Source organism: Labrus bergylta, chromosome 6 (assembly GCF_963930695.1).
Source record: "Labrus bergylta chromosome 6, fLabBer1.1, whole genome shotgun sequence".
NCBI classification, from domain to species: domain Eukaryota; kingdom Metazoa; phylum Chordata; class Actinopteri; order Labriformes; family Labridae; genus Labrus; species Labrus bergylta.
Genome location: NC_089200.1, coordinates 31,100,324 through 31,117,687, shown reverse-complemented (window position 1 = coordinate 31,117,687; position 17,364 = coordinate 31,100,324). Strand labels below are relative to the sequence as shown.

Sequence of the window (17,364 nt, the reverse complement as noted above, 5' to 3'; positions counted from 1 at the left end):
TGCAAAAGTAATCCTGGGATGAGATGGACCTGATCAAAGTGTGTCAACTGAAGGTTGTTTGTTTTTTGTCTCTGACAGGCTCACAGTGTTATTCTAAGTGTCTGATAAAGCCAATTAGCCGTTACACCACTTCAAACCCACCAGTCATCTCACTCTCTGAACATGGGAGTTTATGGTCTACCAAAGCAGCAACATCCAGAAACTGATGCAGAAATTTGCAAAAAACTTCAGTTCCTCCATTTTCTTTTTATAACCACCAGTTTTGATTTATGCAGGATATGAGTTATGCATTACAGACCTTTCTAACACACTACCTGAACATAAAAATCATTGCTTGACTCTCATCTCATTTGAATGTATTTTGTCTGTATTGTTGCTCTGTATCTTTGCTCATGTTTTGCTATTTCGTCCGTTTTATTTATTGTTATTTTAATTTTTGTTTTATTTTTGTCTTTGTTTGTTTGTTTGTTCTCGCTTTAGTTGTCATTTCTATATATTCTTGTTTCATTTTGTTCACCTTATCACCAATAAAAAAAAAATAAAAAATAAAAAAGTTATGCATAACTAGGGGTGTAACTATTCTGACTGCAAGTGGCCACGTTGTAGCAGTTTGTCAGGAGGCTTAAGGTCCACCTTTGTGACTGTCCTTTATTTCTTGTTGGCTGACTTTTGTCATCTAAGATAGAGCGAGAGTTCCTGAGTCGATAAGAATTAAGTTGTTTTATGTTAGCAAGCTGACGACATCTACAGAGTGATTCCAAATGTCTAAAGTCTAAAGTCATTAAGAAATGAAAACATTACAAATAGTGCCCAGGATTAAAAACACCAGGATCTCCTTTAAACATCTAATGTTGGTTTTGTATCATAATTGAGCGCAGCACTTTAAGATTTCCAAACGTTATGTGATGTGTAACTAAAGGAAAGAACTTTAATTATGGCTAAATGACACACATCACAGATAATGACTGTGCAGAATCTCTGAGTTATCAGCAGTTCTTATCTGTGGAACACTAAGGGAGAGCTCTTCTGAGATAAAACTGCAGTTTGTGTTGCTTACTGCATGCCAGTAAAAGTTTGAAACTCTTTTTAGGATCTTACAAAGAAGCTGAACTTTCCCTGGAGAGTTGTTGACATTTTTTTTTTCAAGTTTACAGCTATCTTGTTTATTTAACTTAAAACATGTGATACAGAGAACTGCTTTGTGTGTGTGTGTGTGTGTGTGTGTGTGTGTGTGTGTGTGTGTGTGTGTGTGTGTGTGTGTGTGTGTGTGTGTGTGTGTGTGTGTGTGTGTGTGTGTGTGTTCGACCTAAGGTTACACAGCTACAAAGCCACTCTACACCGACGAGCACACGGCCGTTCTCAGGCTCTGTGGATCCCTTTCAGAGCTATAAGTAGCATCTGGTGTGGGATTTCACTCCACATGCAAAGCATCATGGGAAATTATACAGTAAACTCATTTCCCCCACTTTGAAGTGCGTGTCATTATTTCCCCGTGCTGGAGAAAGTCTGTAAGCATTAATTTACTGACAAAGGAAAGAATATAAATGCATTTTGTTCTGTGTTTAAAAGACTGAGAGGGAATCCTATTTATCCAGATAAATAATCAATCAAAATCAATTGTTTCTACCAAACACTTCAGAACAAGGCAGAACCATATTTGTTAGAATCCAACACGTACAGTCACAGTCACATCTCCATGTGTTCACCGTTGGATAAAATGTGACTTTTAGATTTCAAGACAAGTGCTTAAGAGGAGAGAGTCCAAATGATCTCACTGTCTTTATTGCTTTTTCTTTTGACAAAGAGAGGCAGAAGCTCAGTCTGAAGGGACTTGGGCTGGGAACCGGAGGGTCACTTGTTTAACAACCAGAAAGACCGAGCCTGGAACTTGGTCTGCTTTATGGAGAGGTGCTGGTTCACTTACTGAGCACGGCTGATGTGCCCTTGAGCAAGGCACTGTACCCCGACTGCTCTTTCATGTGCAGCCCGTCACTCTGACATCTCTCCATTAGTGCAAGTCCATAGGATGTGTGTGTGTTTCAGCCTATGTGTGTGTAGGATGTCTCAATAACAGGGGTAACAGTAATTTCCCCTTGTGTGATAAATAAAGAATAAAAATCTGATGGGGTCGACTATAAGTCTACAACCAATCACATTCCCCACATGAAACAGGAAGATAAACACCAGATTACTTCTGTATATGACGATATCTAACCTCATACAAGAAAAGCCATTTTTATCACCCTGCAAAAAATGTCTTTCAAAATTGTACCATACATGTTTTAATTATTATAAAAATCTGTAAAGCCCATTTTAAATATGCCAAAAAATATATATATATATATAAACTGAGTGACCTTTACAAGTGTCTCGTTCTGTCCATCCTGAGACTCTTAAGAGCATGAAGACAAAAAGATGATTTGACTTATTTCTCGTTAGGAGCTTTAAAAACTTGATTGACTGACAGAGCAGAAACTCTGTGTCACCTACTGTACGCTCCATTAAGAGATTTATCTCTGTACTCTTTATGTTTGAAGTGACTCAGAGTGATTATGAGAATTTTAATGCTCACTTTGTTTTGTTAATCCTTTTTTGCTCTGCTAGTTATATCCTTTTTTCTTTTCCTCATTGTTCACTCATATTTAGGATTAGAATGTCTAATTGAGGACAGAGATGTCATAAAGAAACATTTGATATAAGAACTTTTATGTAGGGCTGCAGCTAAGGATTCTTTCTGTAATCTATAATCTAATAACGATCATTTTCATGATAAATCAATGAAACATTTTGACTTTAAAACATCAAAAAGATGTAAAAAAATACTCATCCCAAGTGTCCCACTGCCTAAAGTCACATCTTTGAATGTCTTTTTTGCTTTTGTTCAAACCAAATAATTGAAGATTTTTCTTTAAATCTGAAATTCCTAAACTTAAGGTCAATGGAACCAACATATCCAAAACACTGCATCTCTGATTCTGATTCTGAAAAGCCCCAAAATGAATGCAAAACTCCACAGGATGTGTAAGATGTTATATTGGTGTGAAACAGTATTTAATTTCATCATAAATGTTTTTTTTCAATTAACTCATCATATCTTCTGTTTTATAAACATTGAACAATTTACTTGGGTGTTCTTTTATTGTGTAGTTCGCATAATTTCACCTTGAACTCCTTATTTTTTATTTTTTTGTGTTGTATGGAATGAATAGTAATTTGTTTTGAAAAGTTTTAATAGCAAAGCTACTCCTCCACATGTCCATTAATCAATCTGGAGCATGGAGCAGATCTCACAGGCTTCAGCTTCCATTGTGGCTTTTTGCAAAGCATTTAGATTTGCATTTGTCTAACAGTCCTGGCCACAATCAAATCAATCCAAATCAAAATAGTTGGTCATTCATTTTCTTCCAATCAATATTAATTTAAACGTTGCAGCTCACATTTATGTTTTTGTCTGATAATGTTTCAGGCGTGCAGAACTCAACAGAATGTTCTCTGGGGATTCATTTTTGATGTATTTATTTAATATAGTTTTTTCTACCACGATATACCTCATAAAAGTGGTAGAACTAAATACACACCTCATCCTCAGATCCGCTCTATTACTTTTTCTGTCTGTGAGCAGCGAGATATATTTTCTGTGTGACACTGATGTTCTATTTCCCTGCAGCCTCTTAGTCTTTCTACTCTGATATAAAGCCCATAATGCATTGCCACGGGCCTGTACACACACTCAGGCGTGAAACCAGAATGGACAATTTTTCCTGCAGCGTCTAGAGGACTGAGACAGCACCAGGCTGTAACTCAGGGGTTAACTTTGACTTCCTGTGTGCTCTTACTGCAGTTTTGTTTTTGACCCCGATCCTCTGCTGATGTTTCACTCTAGATATCTGATCAGGAAATATTTCACATGTCGTGATGGGAAATTAACAAGTTGAACATCAGCAGGAGGCTGGCTGATTTAAAAACTGAGTGCAGAGTAACATTCAGGCTGCTTTAAACTCGATTAATGGATGTGATAATGGACAGTTTGTCAGTTTGGTGAGGGCACATGTTTACTGTTTTGCAGTGTTCAGTTTAAAGATCGATACCACTTTCATGTGTGTCTGTTCAATATGAAGCCAGAGCTGCTAGCCTGTTAGCATAGGTTAGCATGAATACTGGGGAAATCGACCAGCCTGGTTCTGTACAGCGGCTTTCTCTTTGCCACTTTGAGAGTAGCAGAAAGACATTTTAAGCATGCCCTCATTGCTGCTGGTTGTCATCTCTGCACTCTCAGTTGAAATCAGTTCAACTATCAACTAGTCTGACTCTGGGCGCAGGTAGCGTATAGTGGTAAGAGCGAGCACCCGGTTTCTGACTCTGTCCGCTCTCCTATCTAAAACAAAATGCATTAAAAAGCCAAAAAATAATAATAAATCTGACTCGTCTTGAAACTATTTCCAGGCCGAGCTGCTGCTAATTCATCAAAGACATCAGCGGACACAGATTCTAATGCCATATATATATATATATATATATATATATATATATTTTAAAGCTCTGTTTTAGTCTCCACCACCTCCGGAGGGAAATGTCTCTCTATTTAGTTGCCTCTAACTGTGACTGTTGTTTTCTGCTGAGAGGAAGTGTACAGAGGAGTTCTTGTATTTATATTCTGAAAATGACATATAAAGCTTATAAAGTAAAACCAGAACCGTGAGGATTCAGAATCATCACTACAATCAAAGCCTCTCGCATCTGACATCTTGTCTTCAAAGGAACAAACAGTAAAACGTAATCTATAGAAAGGTGGACACAGCAAACCAATAAGTCTGCACACCAACCCATCACAGCACACACTTCTTAAAGAGACAGTCAACATTTAATCTGAGGTCATTTCATCCTCATTGTACATAATCTTTTTTTGCACTGTCTCTTTAAGATGTCTCTAAAAGCACTCTTTTTTTTTTACCTGGGCCTTTGGATTCGGTTACCTCTGTAAGCATGTCATGCTTACTTTCCATGGCGTCCGTTGCCATGGTTACCGCACACCTTTGCTGTGATGAGAGAGGGAGGAAGTGAGTGTGGAGTTGCTTGTGTTGGTTTCTACTTTTAAATCGTACAGAGAGCGAGAGATAGAGAGAGAGAGAGAGAAAAGGAGAAAGCTGCAGTCAGACTCTTTCTTTTGTTATTCTGCTCTTCATCGCCTCCAGCATCATCATCAAAAAAAAACTCGGCTCTGTTAGTTCCTGCAGAATCGCTCGAGGTGATTGGCTCGATAAAGACGCTAGCTGTTCAAAAAGGCAAGATGAGCGCTCTGAGGCCTCTCTGTTTGAGCTCTTGGTGTAGAAACGGGGGCTAATAAAAGGTCAGCTGTACATCTGAAAAGATTAGAAACAGCTGAGGGGTTGGAAGGATGCAGATTAGTTCCAAAATGTCTAAAATAAGACTCAGAGATCCACAGCAGTTATAATCACACAAACAACATGAACCAGCTCAACCTCATTAACCAACAACAAACCACAAAACTGCTTCTTGAACCCTACAACAAATGTCTGCAGCACGTCAGCAGAGCCAGAGGTTTTCTGATGTTCTGCAGAAACGTGCAAAAAAACCAAAACCAACCCGGGACGGCCAGTTTTTAAAAACCCAGAGAGAGTGGGAGACAGTTCTGAGAGAGGCCCGCTGTCTCCTGCAGGATCAGCACGCTGTGGGCTTCCTTCCTGAGTTGGACAGACTCTCTCAGAAATGTCTCTCTACCCCCCCCAAAAAAGGCCCTTTGTCCTGTGTGACTGCAGCCAGCGCAGAACAAGGACCAAACAAGCATGTTTGTTGTGTGAGAACAGAGAGAGAGAGAGTGTGACTGTCTGCTGCTGTACAGAGACACAGTGATTCTCTGCTTGTTTGTTTGTTTGTTTGTTTTCATGTGTTGGCTGCAGGTCCAGATGATGAGCGAGTGTCTGTTGTAGTGTGTTTGCTGCAGAGGACAGACTTTGGAGCAGCCTGAGAGATGAGGATGAGAGAAGCACGAGGAGCGGCCATGTTGCTCTACACAAGACGTCTTTGACAGGGATGAATCAGAACAGGATGCTGCGTCTCAGCACTGTCTGATGGTGACACAGCTCTGCTCTCCCCGAGCAGCCCAGACAGCTCTCCAAGCTCAGCAGCATGGCTTTAGCAGGTGGCTAAAGTGCCTTATATATGTAGCACATGTAGCTTGCTGACAAAGCAGACAGACGGTCGGCGTAGCTGTGTTTAGGATTTACCTATTTCAGCTGCACAGCTCGAGATGGCTGCACACCACTGCAGTAAAACCTTAGGGAACATCGATCTGCTCTTTTTTTGCACAGAGCTCGTTTTACTCAGATGAGAGTCGCTGCTGCCCCCTCTGTGGCTTTGGGAGAAAACGGTGGGAAAAAAAATACAGAAAAACAGCAGTTTTTTTTGTTTTTTTAAAGGGCTGTTAGCATCAGAGTGACCAACATGAGCATGACATGGAGGGCGACATGAGGAAGGGGTTGGATGAGGAAGCGGAAGAATCTTTAAGGATGTATGAGGTGACTAAAACAGACAAAAAGTTTTCCCTGCTAGACAAACACAACGCCTCATAAACACAAAATCCTCTGGTTTCAGTGACAACATGCGAGCAGACGCGTCATAGAAACTACTCACACAACAAGCCATCATCTCTACTAACAGTTTATGTGTTACAAACACAGCGTGTTTTTCCTCATGTGGCCTCGAGGTCACGCGCAACAAGTACAAAGATGAGACGTTCAATTGCACCCCGTTATTCAGCACACCCGACTGTGCAAAGAAGAGTCAAGGAAATAACAAATACTGAAAATAAACATCAGAGGTGTGTGGGGTTTAATCATCAGTCACACTGCTGCTGCAAAGACTGCAAGTAAAGAAAGTCGTGATATTGTTGAGTAGGAGTAGTTCTGTTTACATTCTAATTATAGGTGTGTTGTTTTTTATGATAACTGTACAACTGCTTATGTATGCTCAATAAAATATGTAAAGATCTTAAAGGGATACTTCACCTGTTGAAACATGAATCTGTATTGACATTGGGTCATATATGTAGAAATGTGAAATACATTTTGAAGTTGGTGCCTTCTTGGCCGTGAAAAGGCAGAAAGTGTCTTTTTGGCTCATGTTGATGAAAGACACCAAATCCCAGAATGCACAGCACCGCAGGCCACTCCCACTAAGGTCCTCGATTTCAGAATCAGAAATACTTTATTAATCCCAGAGGGAAATTCGATCATTACAGTTTCTCAGCAATATAGCTGCGAGACGGTTGCTGCCAACAGGCCGGTCTTGTGTCGCAGCGGCCCCCGCAGCCAAGACACAAGACCGGCCTGTTGGCAGCAGCCATCTCACGGCTATATTCATATCTTTTCGCCATTATCAGCTTTCTCCATAGAGCCTGTTAGCATAGCTTCTAAGCAATATGGCGGACGTTAAACTTCGATTCTGGGAGTGAGTTCCCACCCACTGATCTGTGATTGGTCTGTAGCTTCAGTGGTTGAAAATATGAGGAACTAGAGTTGTAGTTTCACACCGCTAACCACAACAGCTTCCAGTGACGCAAACATTGTCATTTTGCGTCACTGGAAGCTCCTTTTCAGACTTAGAAACACAAAGATTTCCCATCTCAGGGTAAAATGAGGGCGAGATGCACGACCATTCAAAAATACTACCAGGTTTCTAATGATACAAAGATTAATGCAAATGGGCTAAGTATCCCTTTAACAGAGCAACTTGAGAGCTTCTGAAAAGTCGTTTATATTTGTTGTTGTCTAAAATTGATAAAATTATTCTTTATATCTTCAATATCTTGTGGCTTAAGAGAAACAGATTCTTACCTCAACAGCTTCATGTGCACAGATGCACAGTGTTTTAAATACACAAAATATTACAGACAGCTTCACTGTCAGTCTTTCTAAAATCAGAATCAAGGGGCGCCAGTGGCCTAGGGGGTAGAGCGCCCCATGTACAGAGCTGTAGTCCTTGAAGTGGGCATCAATCCCCACTCTCTCTCTCACTTAATTTCCGACTATCTACTCCCCTGTCACTCAAATAAAAACAAAATAAAAATCTGAATAAAAACATAGTTTCCATGTTAAACGAAAGTAACTTGGCACAAAGTATTTAACCAAAGTGTTTATTCAAGATATTCAGCATTATGATGTGTGGATCATTAAATGTTACATAAAGTGATGATGAGCTGACAGAAAACTTTGTCCTCACACTTCTATTTCAAGAACATGTACAGTTATCCATTCAAATACCTGTCAGCTCATCCCACCTTGGTAGCAGACAGTGTGTTCAGTTCACAGAGGTGGAACATGTGCTGGTTCTGGTTGTGATAATGCAGAACGTGTGTCAGTGAGGATCACTTCAGTCTGTCAGACCTGAACCTGCTTCTCTATGAGCAGAGAGGAATAATGTGTCGACGAGCTTCAAACTGTCAGCTGGACTTTCATACAGCTGCTTCCCTGATGCTCATACAGTACGGTTTAAATATCTCCTCTCACACTTTATTCATGCTTATAGAGCGCCACAGGAATGAGTCCTAAAACCCTGAAGTAAGTTAGCATTTGAGCACCATGGGGTCTAACGTCTAAAAGTCAACGTGGATTTTGAATGTGTTTGTGGTTAGACACCTGAAATAAGGTCTGTGGTTAACACAAGCTGAAGAGATGTTGGTGTTTTGTCAGACCACATAAACTACGTTAGGTAATACCCCCACTTGTAAATTTTGTAGTTTTTACACGTCTTTAAAAAGGCGGTTGCTAACAAGTGGCTAAATGTGACTACAGTGTTTGTCGGGGACATTAAACGTCATCACGCCGGACACAGAGGTCAGAAACTCTCTCACTAGTCAGAGATGTCTCCTGTAGGTTTAATCTTTAGGTTAAGGTGAATATTATGTTAGTAAAATATTTATTAAACTACGTGGATTAGTTTATCGGAGATCGTCTGAAGCATAACGCTAGTGACATCACAATCATCCGACCGTGGTGTAGTTAGCTTTAGCATAACGTTAGCTTTTTACTTTACTGTCGGCCGCATTAACGCTTCAAACATCATAAAAATGGAGTTCATCTGTGAAGATTATCCTGCTGAACAAAACGCCTACGCTTCAGAAACATGCGTTTGCCACAGAGCTTATTTTCTGAAATGATCCAAAATCCAATGAAATCACGTAGGCGAAATCTCGTTAGACCCCATGGTGATGCTACTTCCTGGTTGGACTACAAAAATACGTCATATGGTTTGTTCTCTATTGTTTTCACAAATGGTGCTTAGGGGCGTTACAAGTCCGCCTGCGTTGAATATGTCACCATGGGGGATCTTAATACAGTCACGGACCCTGCACGGTCCTAGCAAGGACCCAGAACGGTACGGTCGAGGTCCACCAGAAAAAAGGGAAAGATTCTGGTGGCTCCATCTGTAGGAGTTGTTGTAACTTTTAAAAATAAACAACACAAGTGAACTTTTTTCTAGCTTGTATTTTTGCCTCTGTACACGACAATCAAGTACAACACTGCAAACACCTTCCAGGAGTGACTGACCATATGTTCCACTTTGCTCACATTCAATCATATAACAACATCAACTCTGTCTATGAAGACCGACTTTTTACTCCGCCTGCTGATCCTGTACTAGTCTCTCTTTTCCTCTGCAGGAACGTTTTTAGCATGAGTTTGGTCAAGCGGGGTCAGCTTCTATGCCCTATGTTCCCACATTTCTAAGATTTTTAGGGTTAGGGTTAGGGTTAGAGTTAGAGTTAGGGGTGAGGGTTAATTGGGTGTAATTGGCTACCAAATTGGGAGAAAGGGGGATAAAATCTGATACAACTTTATGAAAAAGTAAATGGAATGAAAGAGAGAGAAAAAAAAAATAGGAAAAAAAATGGAAAAAAAAAAAATACAAGTATACACTTGAATTACACACACACAAGCAGGGCCCTTCAACACCCTCAACATACAAAATTGCTAAACGTTATTATTACTCCCTGCTTGCCTGTTTTGTCTTTGTCTATGCTGTGCATTGTATCGTCGTGTCTCCTACATACTATTGCTCTTGTCATGTCCCTCACTCGTCTTGTATTGTTCTGCATCACCTAATAAAAAAAAAAAAGTAAATGTGGGAACATAGAAATGTGGGAACATAGGCAGGCTCCCAGTCAAGCAAGGTCACAAGTGAAAGATATTAAAGGTCCATAATACCACTGCAGCTCACCGATTGGTTAGCTTAAGCAACGGTGTAACACCCTGGACAACCTTACCCTTCACTCTGTATACAACCACAAGGTTCAATCTTAGGCCCAGCCCTTTTTACAATTTTTATTAATAAAATTATTCCATTATTATCTAGCGACCATACACATGCTCACTTATACGCAGATGATACAATATTGTACTGTATTGCTAATTCTGCTCAGCTTGCCATGGAGAACCTGCAACATTCCTGTAATGTTCTCCAAGTTGCACTTAATGACATTAAATTGGTTTTAAATGCTCAGAAAACTAAATGTATGTTGTTTTCTAGGGCTAAATGTGAAACTGATAATAACCTTCACATTACCACCCTGCTAGGATCCATTATCGAGAGAATTAAAGCCTATAAATATCTCGGTATATGGATAGATGACAGACTAACATTCAAACTTCACATAGATAATCTTACTGTCAAACTATGTCAAAAGGTTGGTTACCTATATAGAAATAAATTAAATTTCCCTATGTTCTGTCAGAAAAGGATAATTGAAGCAGTTTTTCTTTCAGTTTTGGATTATGGTGATATAGTCTATAGGCATGCCTCTTCCACTACGCTAAAGCCCTTAGATGCTGTTTACCATTCTACGCTTAAATTCATTACCGGTGATAGCTACATGACTCACCACTGCATTCTCCATAATAAAGTTGGTTGGCCCTCCCTCACTGAGAGATGCAATAACCACTGGCATCTTTTTATCTATAAAGGCCTCACCGGAAAGCTTCCATCATATATCACCTCCTTGTTAAATCTGAACCCTGGTCCATGTTTAACCCGCTCGAGTGAGAGGCTGGTTCTCCAGGTTCCTCATGCCAGGACTGACCTGGGGAAAACTGCTTTCAGTGTTAGTGCTGCAAACTCCTGGAACATTTTACAACAGGACCTGAATTTGAGCACTTTTATCCCTTTATGGACACTTTAGAAATATTATTTTTAACCGCCCAATACCTGACTGTAACTGTTTTATTTGATTTTAATTACTGACTTATCACTGTAGTAATTTCAAGCTTTTAAATTATTTTAGTGTTTATATTTTATTGTTCTTATTGTTCTTTTATGGATTTTATTTTCTGTAGTAGCTTTATCTCATTTCTAGTTGTTTATCATTTATGTATGTTTTCTCGGCATCATTGTAAATGAGGGTCACCCTCAATGATCTCTCCGAGAACTTAAATAAAGGTTGATGATATTGGTCGAGTGAGCTACAAAGCAACTTTGCAAATTATGAAAGATCTGCTTGACAACGAACAAGGCAGGAAACTGCTTGAGGCCCCAGGCCAGTAGAAGCTCCCCGAGGGCTGACAAACTTCAAACAACAGCAGTGGTTTGAAATGTGCAAAAGTTGCAATGACAGTATGGAAACCTCCCTAAGGAGGCCCCATCTGACAGCCCTCTACTATTGCTGCGCTGCCAAGCATTTCATGCATTATTTCTGTGAAAACCTGAAGTTTGTCGATGAAAGTCACTGAAGGAAAATGAAGAATTGAAAAAATGAGGAAGGGAAAAAAGAAGCCAAGACAGAGGAGCTGATAATGAGCTGCATGTCGTCCACAACTCTCTCCTCTAACATCCCCTGTTCTCACATCCATATTAAGTAATAGCTTTGGAAATATACCCAGACATACTGGTTGCTAATTCTTGACTAGATTAGACCTGACTAATGGTCCTGGCAGAGATCTGAATGCCTCTCTGGTTGATGAGATATTTCAGTTTGTACCAGCCCCACTGACCAACATTTCCCTCCCTGGAGCCATGCAGCTATAGTTTAGCTAATATTGTGGTTAGCTGCACAGAAACAAACAGCATCTATCAGAACATTACTGCCAGCCCAGCAGGCCTGCAGTAAACACCGCCTCAGTGAATCACACAACGTTGTGTCCCTGCTCAGATGTGATGCTGTAAGATGTTCTTGGCATTTGTCGCCGTTCGGCATGTCCACAGGCTGCATGAGGAGAAACAATGGGTCTGAGAGTGACACGCTACATGTATCACATGACTGTGGTTACATTTTCCACATTAGCCAAACGGTTAGCTGACAGTGCTCAAGTGTACAAACAAACAAATAACACAGAGAGGACTTCTACTCCCGCTTGAGCAACGCATACACAAACACTGAGATGTGATTTTTCACAGCTCACAAAAACCCACAGATACTGAAGTTAAAGAATATTTTCACACTTCATTAAATCACCCTGATCAACACAAGCTGCTGCACACAAAGAGGCAGCAAACACACAGGAAGAATACACACAGTTAAAGTCAGGCTACAAAAAAATGATGCATGTGTTTGAAATGTTCTGTGTAAGAATGTTTTTTCTTACCGCTGTGCAGTCGCTCTGTGAGCCAGGCGATCTGTGAGGACGTAGCCGTTCCACCTGCCTGCTGTCACTGAGGATCTAGGGCATTACCTGGAGTCAGGTGTCAGATGCAGAGAGGGCTAAGATGTGTGTGTGTGCGTGTGCATGTGGGTGTGTGTGCATACAAGAGAAACGTCCCTTGGTGCTCTCAAGTTGATAAAAATTTGATTGCCGCTCTGAGTTGCAGTGATGTCCTGGGGATAGAAACTCGTGTCCATGTGTGTTCTCGGGTGCAGATGTGTGTTGGAGGGGGAGCACATGCAGCGTGCGAGGGGAGGAGGTGTGTCAGCGAGGAGCTCAGAGAGCGAGGAGAGATGGGCGTTCTCCTGTGTCTGTTAGTGCTGCTGTTGCTGAGGAGGCACAAAGTGACACTTTGTCTCTCCGTCAAAGAGTCGGTGCAGGAGCACAGAGCGGCATTCAGCATTTCAACCGGCTGATGCACACAAAGACTTTCACTGTGGGTTAACAGTAAGAGAGCAGGCACATGTGTGATTATAACGGTCTGTAATGTGATGCACTACAACTGCTTAACTGTACTATGGTCACAGATATCTATTATAGAGAATTCTGTGGAGCCCTTTAAGCTACACGCAGGTGCAAATTTAAGCAAGGCCATAATCACAAAAAGAAAAATCTACATTGAGCAACATCTCAATTTATTATCTCAATATATAAGACAACAATCCAGCCCATTTGAAGACTATCCTGATAATGAGAGAGGCTAATATAGGAGGAAAAAGTAGCTTATTAGCCTGCTCTGTATTTTATGATTTTCTTCATTTGTTTCAGAAACTGTAAAAACCCTAATAAAGCAGTTCTCCATAAAAAAACAGAGTTTCTCTCGTGGACACAGGATGTCAGGAGGACTGCAAGCTGAGCTGCAGATAACAACATTAGCTCAGTTTTGGAAACCCTATAAGTTTTCATCCGAATTATTGGCAGAGTTCTGCTCTTTTCCATAACAAACATACCCAAGACATTGATAAAGAAATGTAATTTAACTTATCAGTGTCAGATGCTCAAAAAGGGACTCAATATGATAGGAGGGGCTGCAAGCTGAGTTGCCAATAAAATTATCCGTATTGGTACGCATTGATTACTTCAGTAAACATCGTTGACATGGTTTATAACTGGAGTGAAATATCTCCACAGAGGGCTGCTGCTCTCCAAAACAAACAGAATATGTGATTAAAACCAGCGCTCTTTGGCAGACACAGGACATCTGGTGGGGCTGCTAGCTGAGCTGCTGTTCACTACGTCAAGTTTTACAGGAAGAGAAAATAATGTAATTTTTGTAAAAATACTCATAAAGTGCTTTATTGAAATATTTTTGGGAGATAAAGGAACATTTAACACAGGAATGCTGGATTAAATCCAGGAAAATGTATTTTTCAATCTAAGGGGATTTTAGTATCGGCGGCGAGTTTAAACACTGCAGACTGACAGCATGTTGTTGAATTAATGTGAGCAGTTTTACATTTAATCTCTTTTATGAAAAATGTATCACAATCGTGTATGGAGCTTGTTATACTGGAAACAATTCATTTACACTCATTTTAAAAGTAGAATCATGAGGTTTAGCTTCTTTTTCTAGTTCTGATGTGGATTCATAATGTCTGTGTCTATCAGCAGTGTGAGCGTTATTAAGGCCCCCCCCCCCCACCACCACCACCACCACACACACACACACACACACACACACACACACACACATACACACATATACACACACACATACACACACACACACACACTCTCTGTCTCCTCTTTTGGCAGCTTCACACTGCAGCCTCTCAGGGATATGGTAATGATGGGGCTTTACCATCCTGGATGCTGCCTATAATACAGCAGCAGAGCACTTCAAAGACAGCCTGCTCTGTTTGTGACTGACTTTGTGCAGAAATAGAAACCCCCCAGTGAAAAAGCAGCAGCGACATGCTCTCTACACAGAGACCCACACCCACATGTGTTCACAGCAGAAGAGAGGGCAAAGAGTAAAAAGACCCCCAGCTGTTCTCAGTGACTCGAGCCGTTTTCACACTCCTGAAAATTTCTAGAGAATTTTCAGGAGGATTTCAGGATTTTTTCTAGTTTTACCATGTTTCTGGTCTTGGAGCTCATTCTAAATACACTTAGGCTTTTTAGGTTGGGTAGAATCGGTTATACATGAACCAGTTTGTTTGCCCACTTCCATCGTTGCAAACCAAAGGGTGTCCAAAACAGCTGTGTGGGGGTGCCTTAAAACCGCCTACCTTCAATGGTCAAAACAAGACTGGGACTGGGATTGAAACTTAGCAGAAGGACATCATGAAAGCATGTTGCTTTAATGTCTGATGATATGGTAAGGTCATGTCATGATTTAATTCAGAAGATATCTTACATATTGCTCCTTTAACTAAAATAATGATAGCACACTTGCTAGCTAGTTAATTCAAAGATCTGTTCCTAAAACTACAATACATGTTTCCTCACTCAAAAATATCAGGTATAAGAAGCCTGGAGAAAACGCTAGGTGGACGCGGGCCTTATGAAATCACTTTAATGTTCTTTTTGAAAGTATATACGTATAGGTTATCACTTTTTTTTCATTAGGGTTCCCGGGTGCTAAGCTGTTTTTTTAGATGCAGGTAAGGGGGCTCCAAGGAAAAAGGTTTGGAACCGCTGACTTCCACCTTCTACAATAAAACATGATTGCATCAGTGCATCACAGAATGAGCATAAAAGCACATTTCAATGATTTTCAACCAGCCGAGTGTCCCCTGTTTTGCTTTTTTAAACATGCAGCTCTGTGACTGCAAATCAATCCTCATTTAAAGGTCCAGAAAAAAAAACGGTGAGTCAGGATGTCTGATTAAAATCACAGCCGTAGTTGTGGTTGTGTCTGAGGTCAGGAGGTGATGAATGACTCAGAAAAGATGGCGGCTGTCTGGGAATCCACAGATGTTTGAAAACAAGTTCATTAGTCATCGTTTGGGTGTCAAATATTCAGTCAGATGTTTGATTACTCTGCAGCTACTGCCCCTCTTATTACCACTGTGTACAGGACAGTCCATCTCGATGTTATTCCCTGCTTTATTTATTATCAAGGCAATGTTTCTCTCCCTTTAAGTCTCATACATTTTTTAAATACTTGAGTTGTTGACGTGAGATAAGATTCTCAAATTCATAAAATGAGTGTTTTTACTTTGTTTTGAAAAGGCATTCAATGGTGAAACATTTCTTCTTTTTTTACATGAACCTCACATTAACTTTTTTTTTACATTTTTGGAGCCAAACCTCGAAGCTGTCTGGTGTCACTCGTGTGGTGGGACTGGTGCGACTGTCACCAGCGTTCAATATATTAAAAAGTGTACCTATTTAGGAGGAGAATTGGTGATATCTTTTCAAACTGCACTTGTGTTTCGTCTACTTTTTGTTCTGTCGACCTATAGCTCTATGTTGTGTTGTGCTGTCACACAAATGAAGTTCCCAACAGACAAATGCACTTCTTGGAATTTGAAACAAGTAGAGCACTTTTAGACAAAAAAATTTATGATGTACTTAGAACACAATATATTTGATGCGCTGTTGTGCCACTCTTTTCCTATGCTGTAATATTTTAACAATATGTGAACATTTCCTGCAGGATGAATAAAGTCCTGTCTTATCGTACAGCAAAGAGCCTGAGCTGAACAATCTGCATTAAAAGAAAATCAGTACATTAACATGCACAGTAACGTCTAACTACGGTTAGATTAGACCCTTTCATTGGAATAATGTCCTTGTGGCAGTATATAAGCATCATTATTATATTATAGAGAATTCTGTGGAGCCCTTTGTAAGCTACACGCAGGTGCAAATTTAAGCAAGGCGATATGACCGAGGACATAATCACACAAAGAAAAATCTACATTAAATTTATCACAATATATAAGACAACAATCCAGCCAGTTTGAAGACTATCCTGATAATGAGAGAGGCTAATATAGGAGGAAAATGTAGCTTATTAGCCTGCTCTATGTTTTATGATTTTAAAAATTTGTTTTAGTCAAGATAATTAGAAACTGTAAAAACCCTTAATAAAGCAGTACTCCATAAAAAAAAACAAAGTTTCTCTCGCGGACACAGGATGTCAGGAGGACTGCAAGCTGAGTCGCAGATAACAATATTAGCTCAGTTTTGGAGACTTGTGCCAGTATACAAGCATCGAGGGAGCATTGATTTAGTGAAGAAAAAATATCAGACTCAAGTTTGCAAGTTAGTCAACCACAAAGTAGTGGTTAATGTGATAAACTGCACAGTTCAGTACATTTCATAAAAACTACGTTTGACTTCAGGTGCATGCTGTCCTCTATCAGAGTGATAACTGAAGGCAGACGACAGCTCGACTCATGCTATGTTACATGTTTGTGCTGTTTGACTTTTGGATCAAAAACCGGCACGAGGACTGTGGAGCCTAGACCAGTTTGGCTCTGATTTAAGTGTACATGCATGATGAGTTAATTGATCTCCAACCTATAGGTGTGTTAGACATTTTCGATGGACTAACATGTTTACATATATTTTAAAAGTCCTGATTCCCTCTAACTGCGTTTAAACACTGACATCTTATCTCTCTTTTTTAATGAAAAAGCTTTGACTTTATTTCCTCTGCTAAATACACACTTTTCATATGTTCTATCTTAACCATCAGCTCACACTCTTTCAGTTCACAGCTTCACCTGCACTCCATCTGTCAATCAAAGGTGCAGTGAAG

At 40.1% G+C, this 17,364-nt stretch overlaps 1 protein-coding gene across 4 annotated transcripts in view; it reads right to left on the bottom strand.

Annotated features, from left to right (window-relative positions):
- Positions 1–17,364, bottom strand: part of cracd (capping protein inhibiting regulator of actin dynamics) — a 29,628-nt gene that overhangs the window by 11,179 nt on the left and 1,085 nt on the right. For 2 of the 4 annotated variants that reach the window (XM_065956191.1, XM_065956190.1), the window contains exon 2: positions 6,246–6,373. The exons of 1 other annotated variant lie outside the window; for it this stretch is intronic. In XM_065956191.1, the coding sequence (XP_065812263.1) occupies positions 6,246–6,306 (61 nt within the window). In that variant the 5' untranslated portion in view covers positions 6,307–6,373. Of the gene's footprint in view, positions 1–6,245; positions 6,374–12,593; positions 12,886–17,364 lie in introns of those variants that run through there. One more of the 4 variants, XM_065956193.1, reaches the window with a different exon arrangement.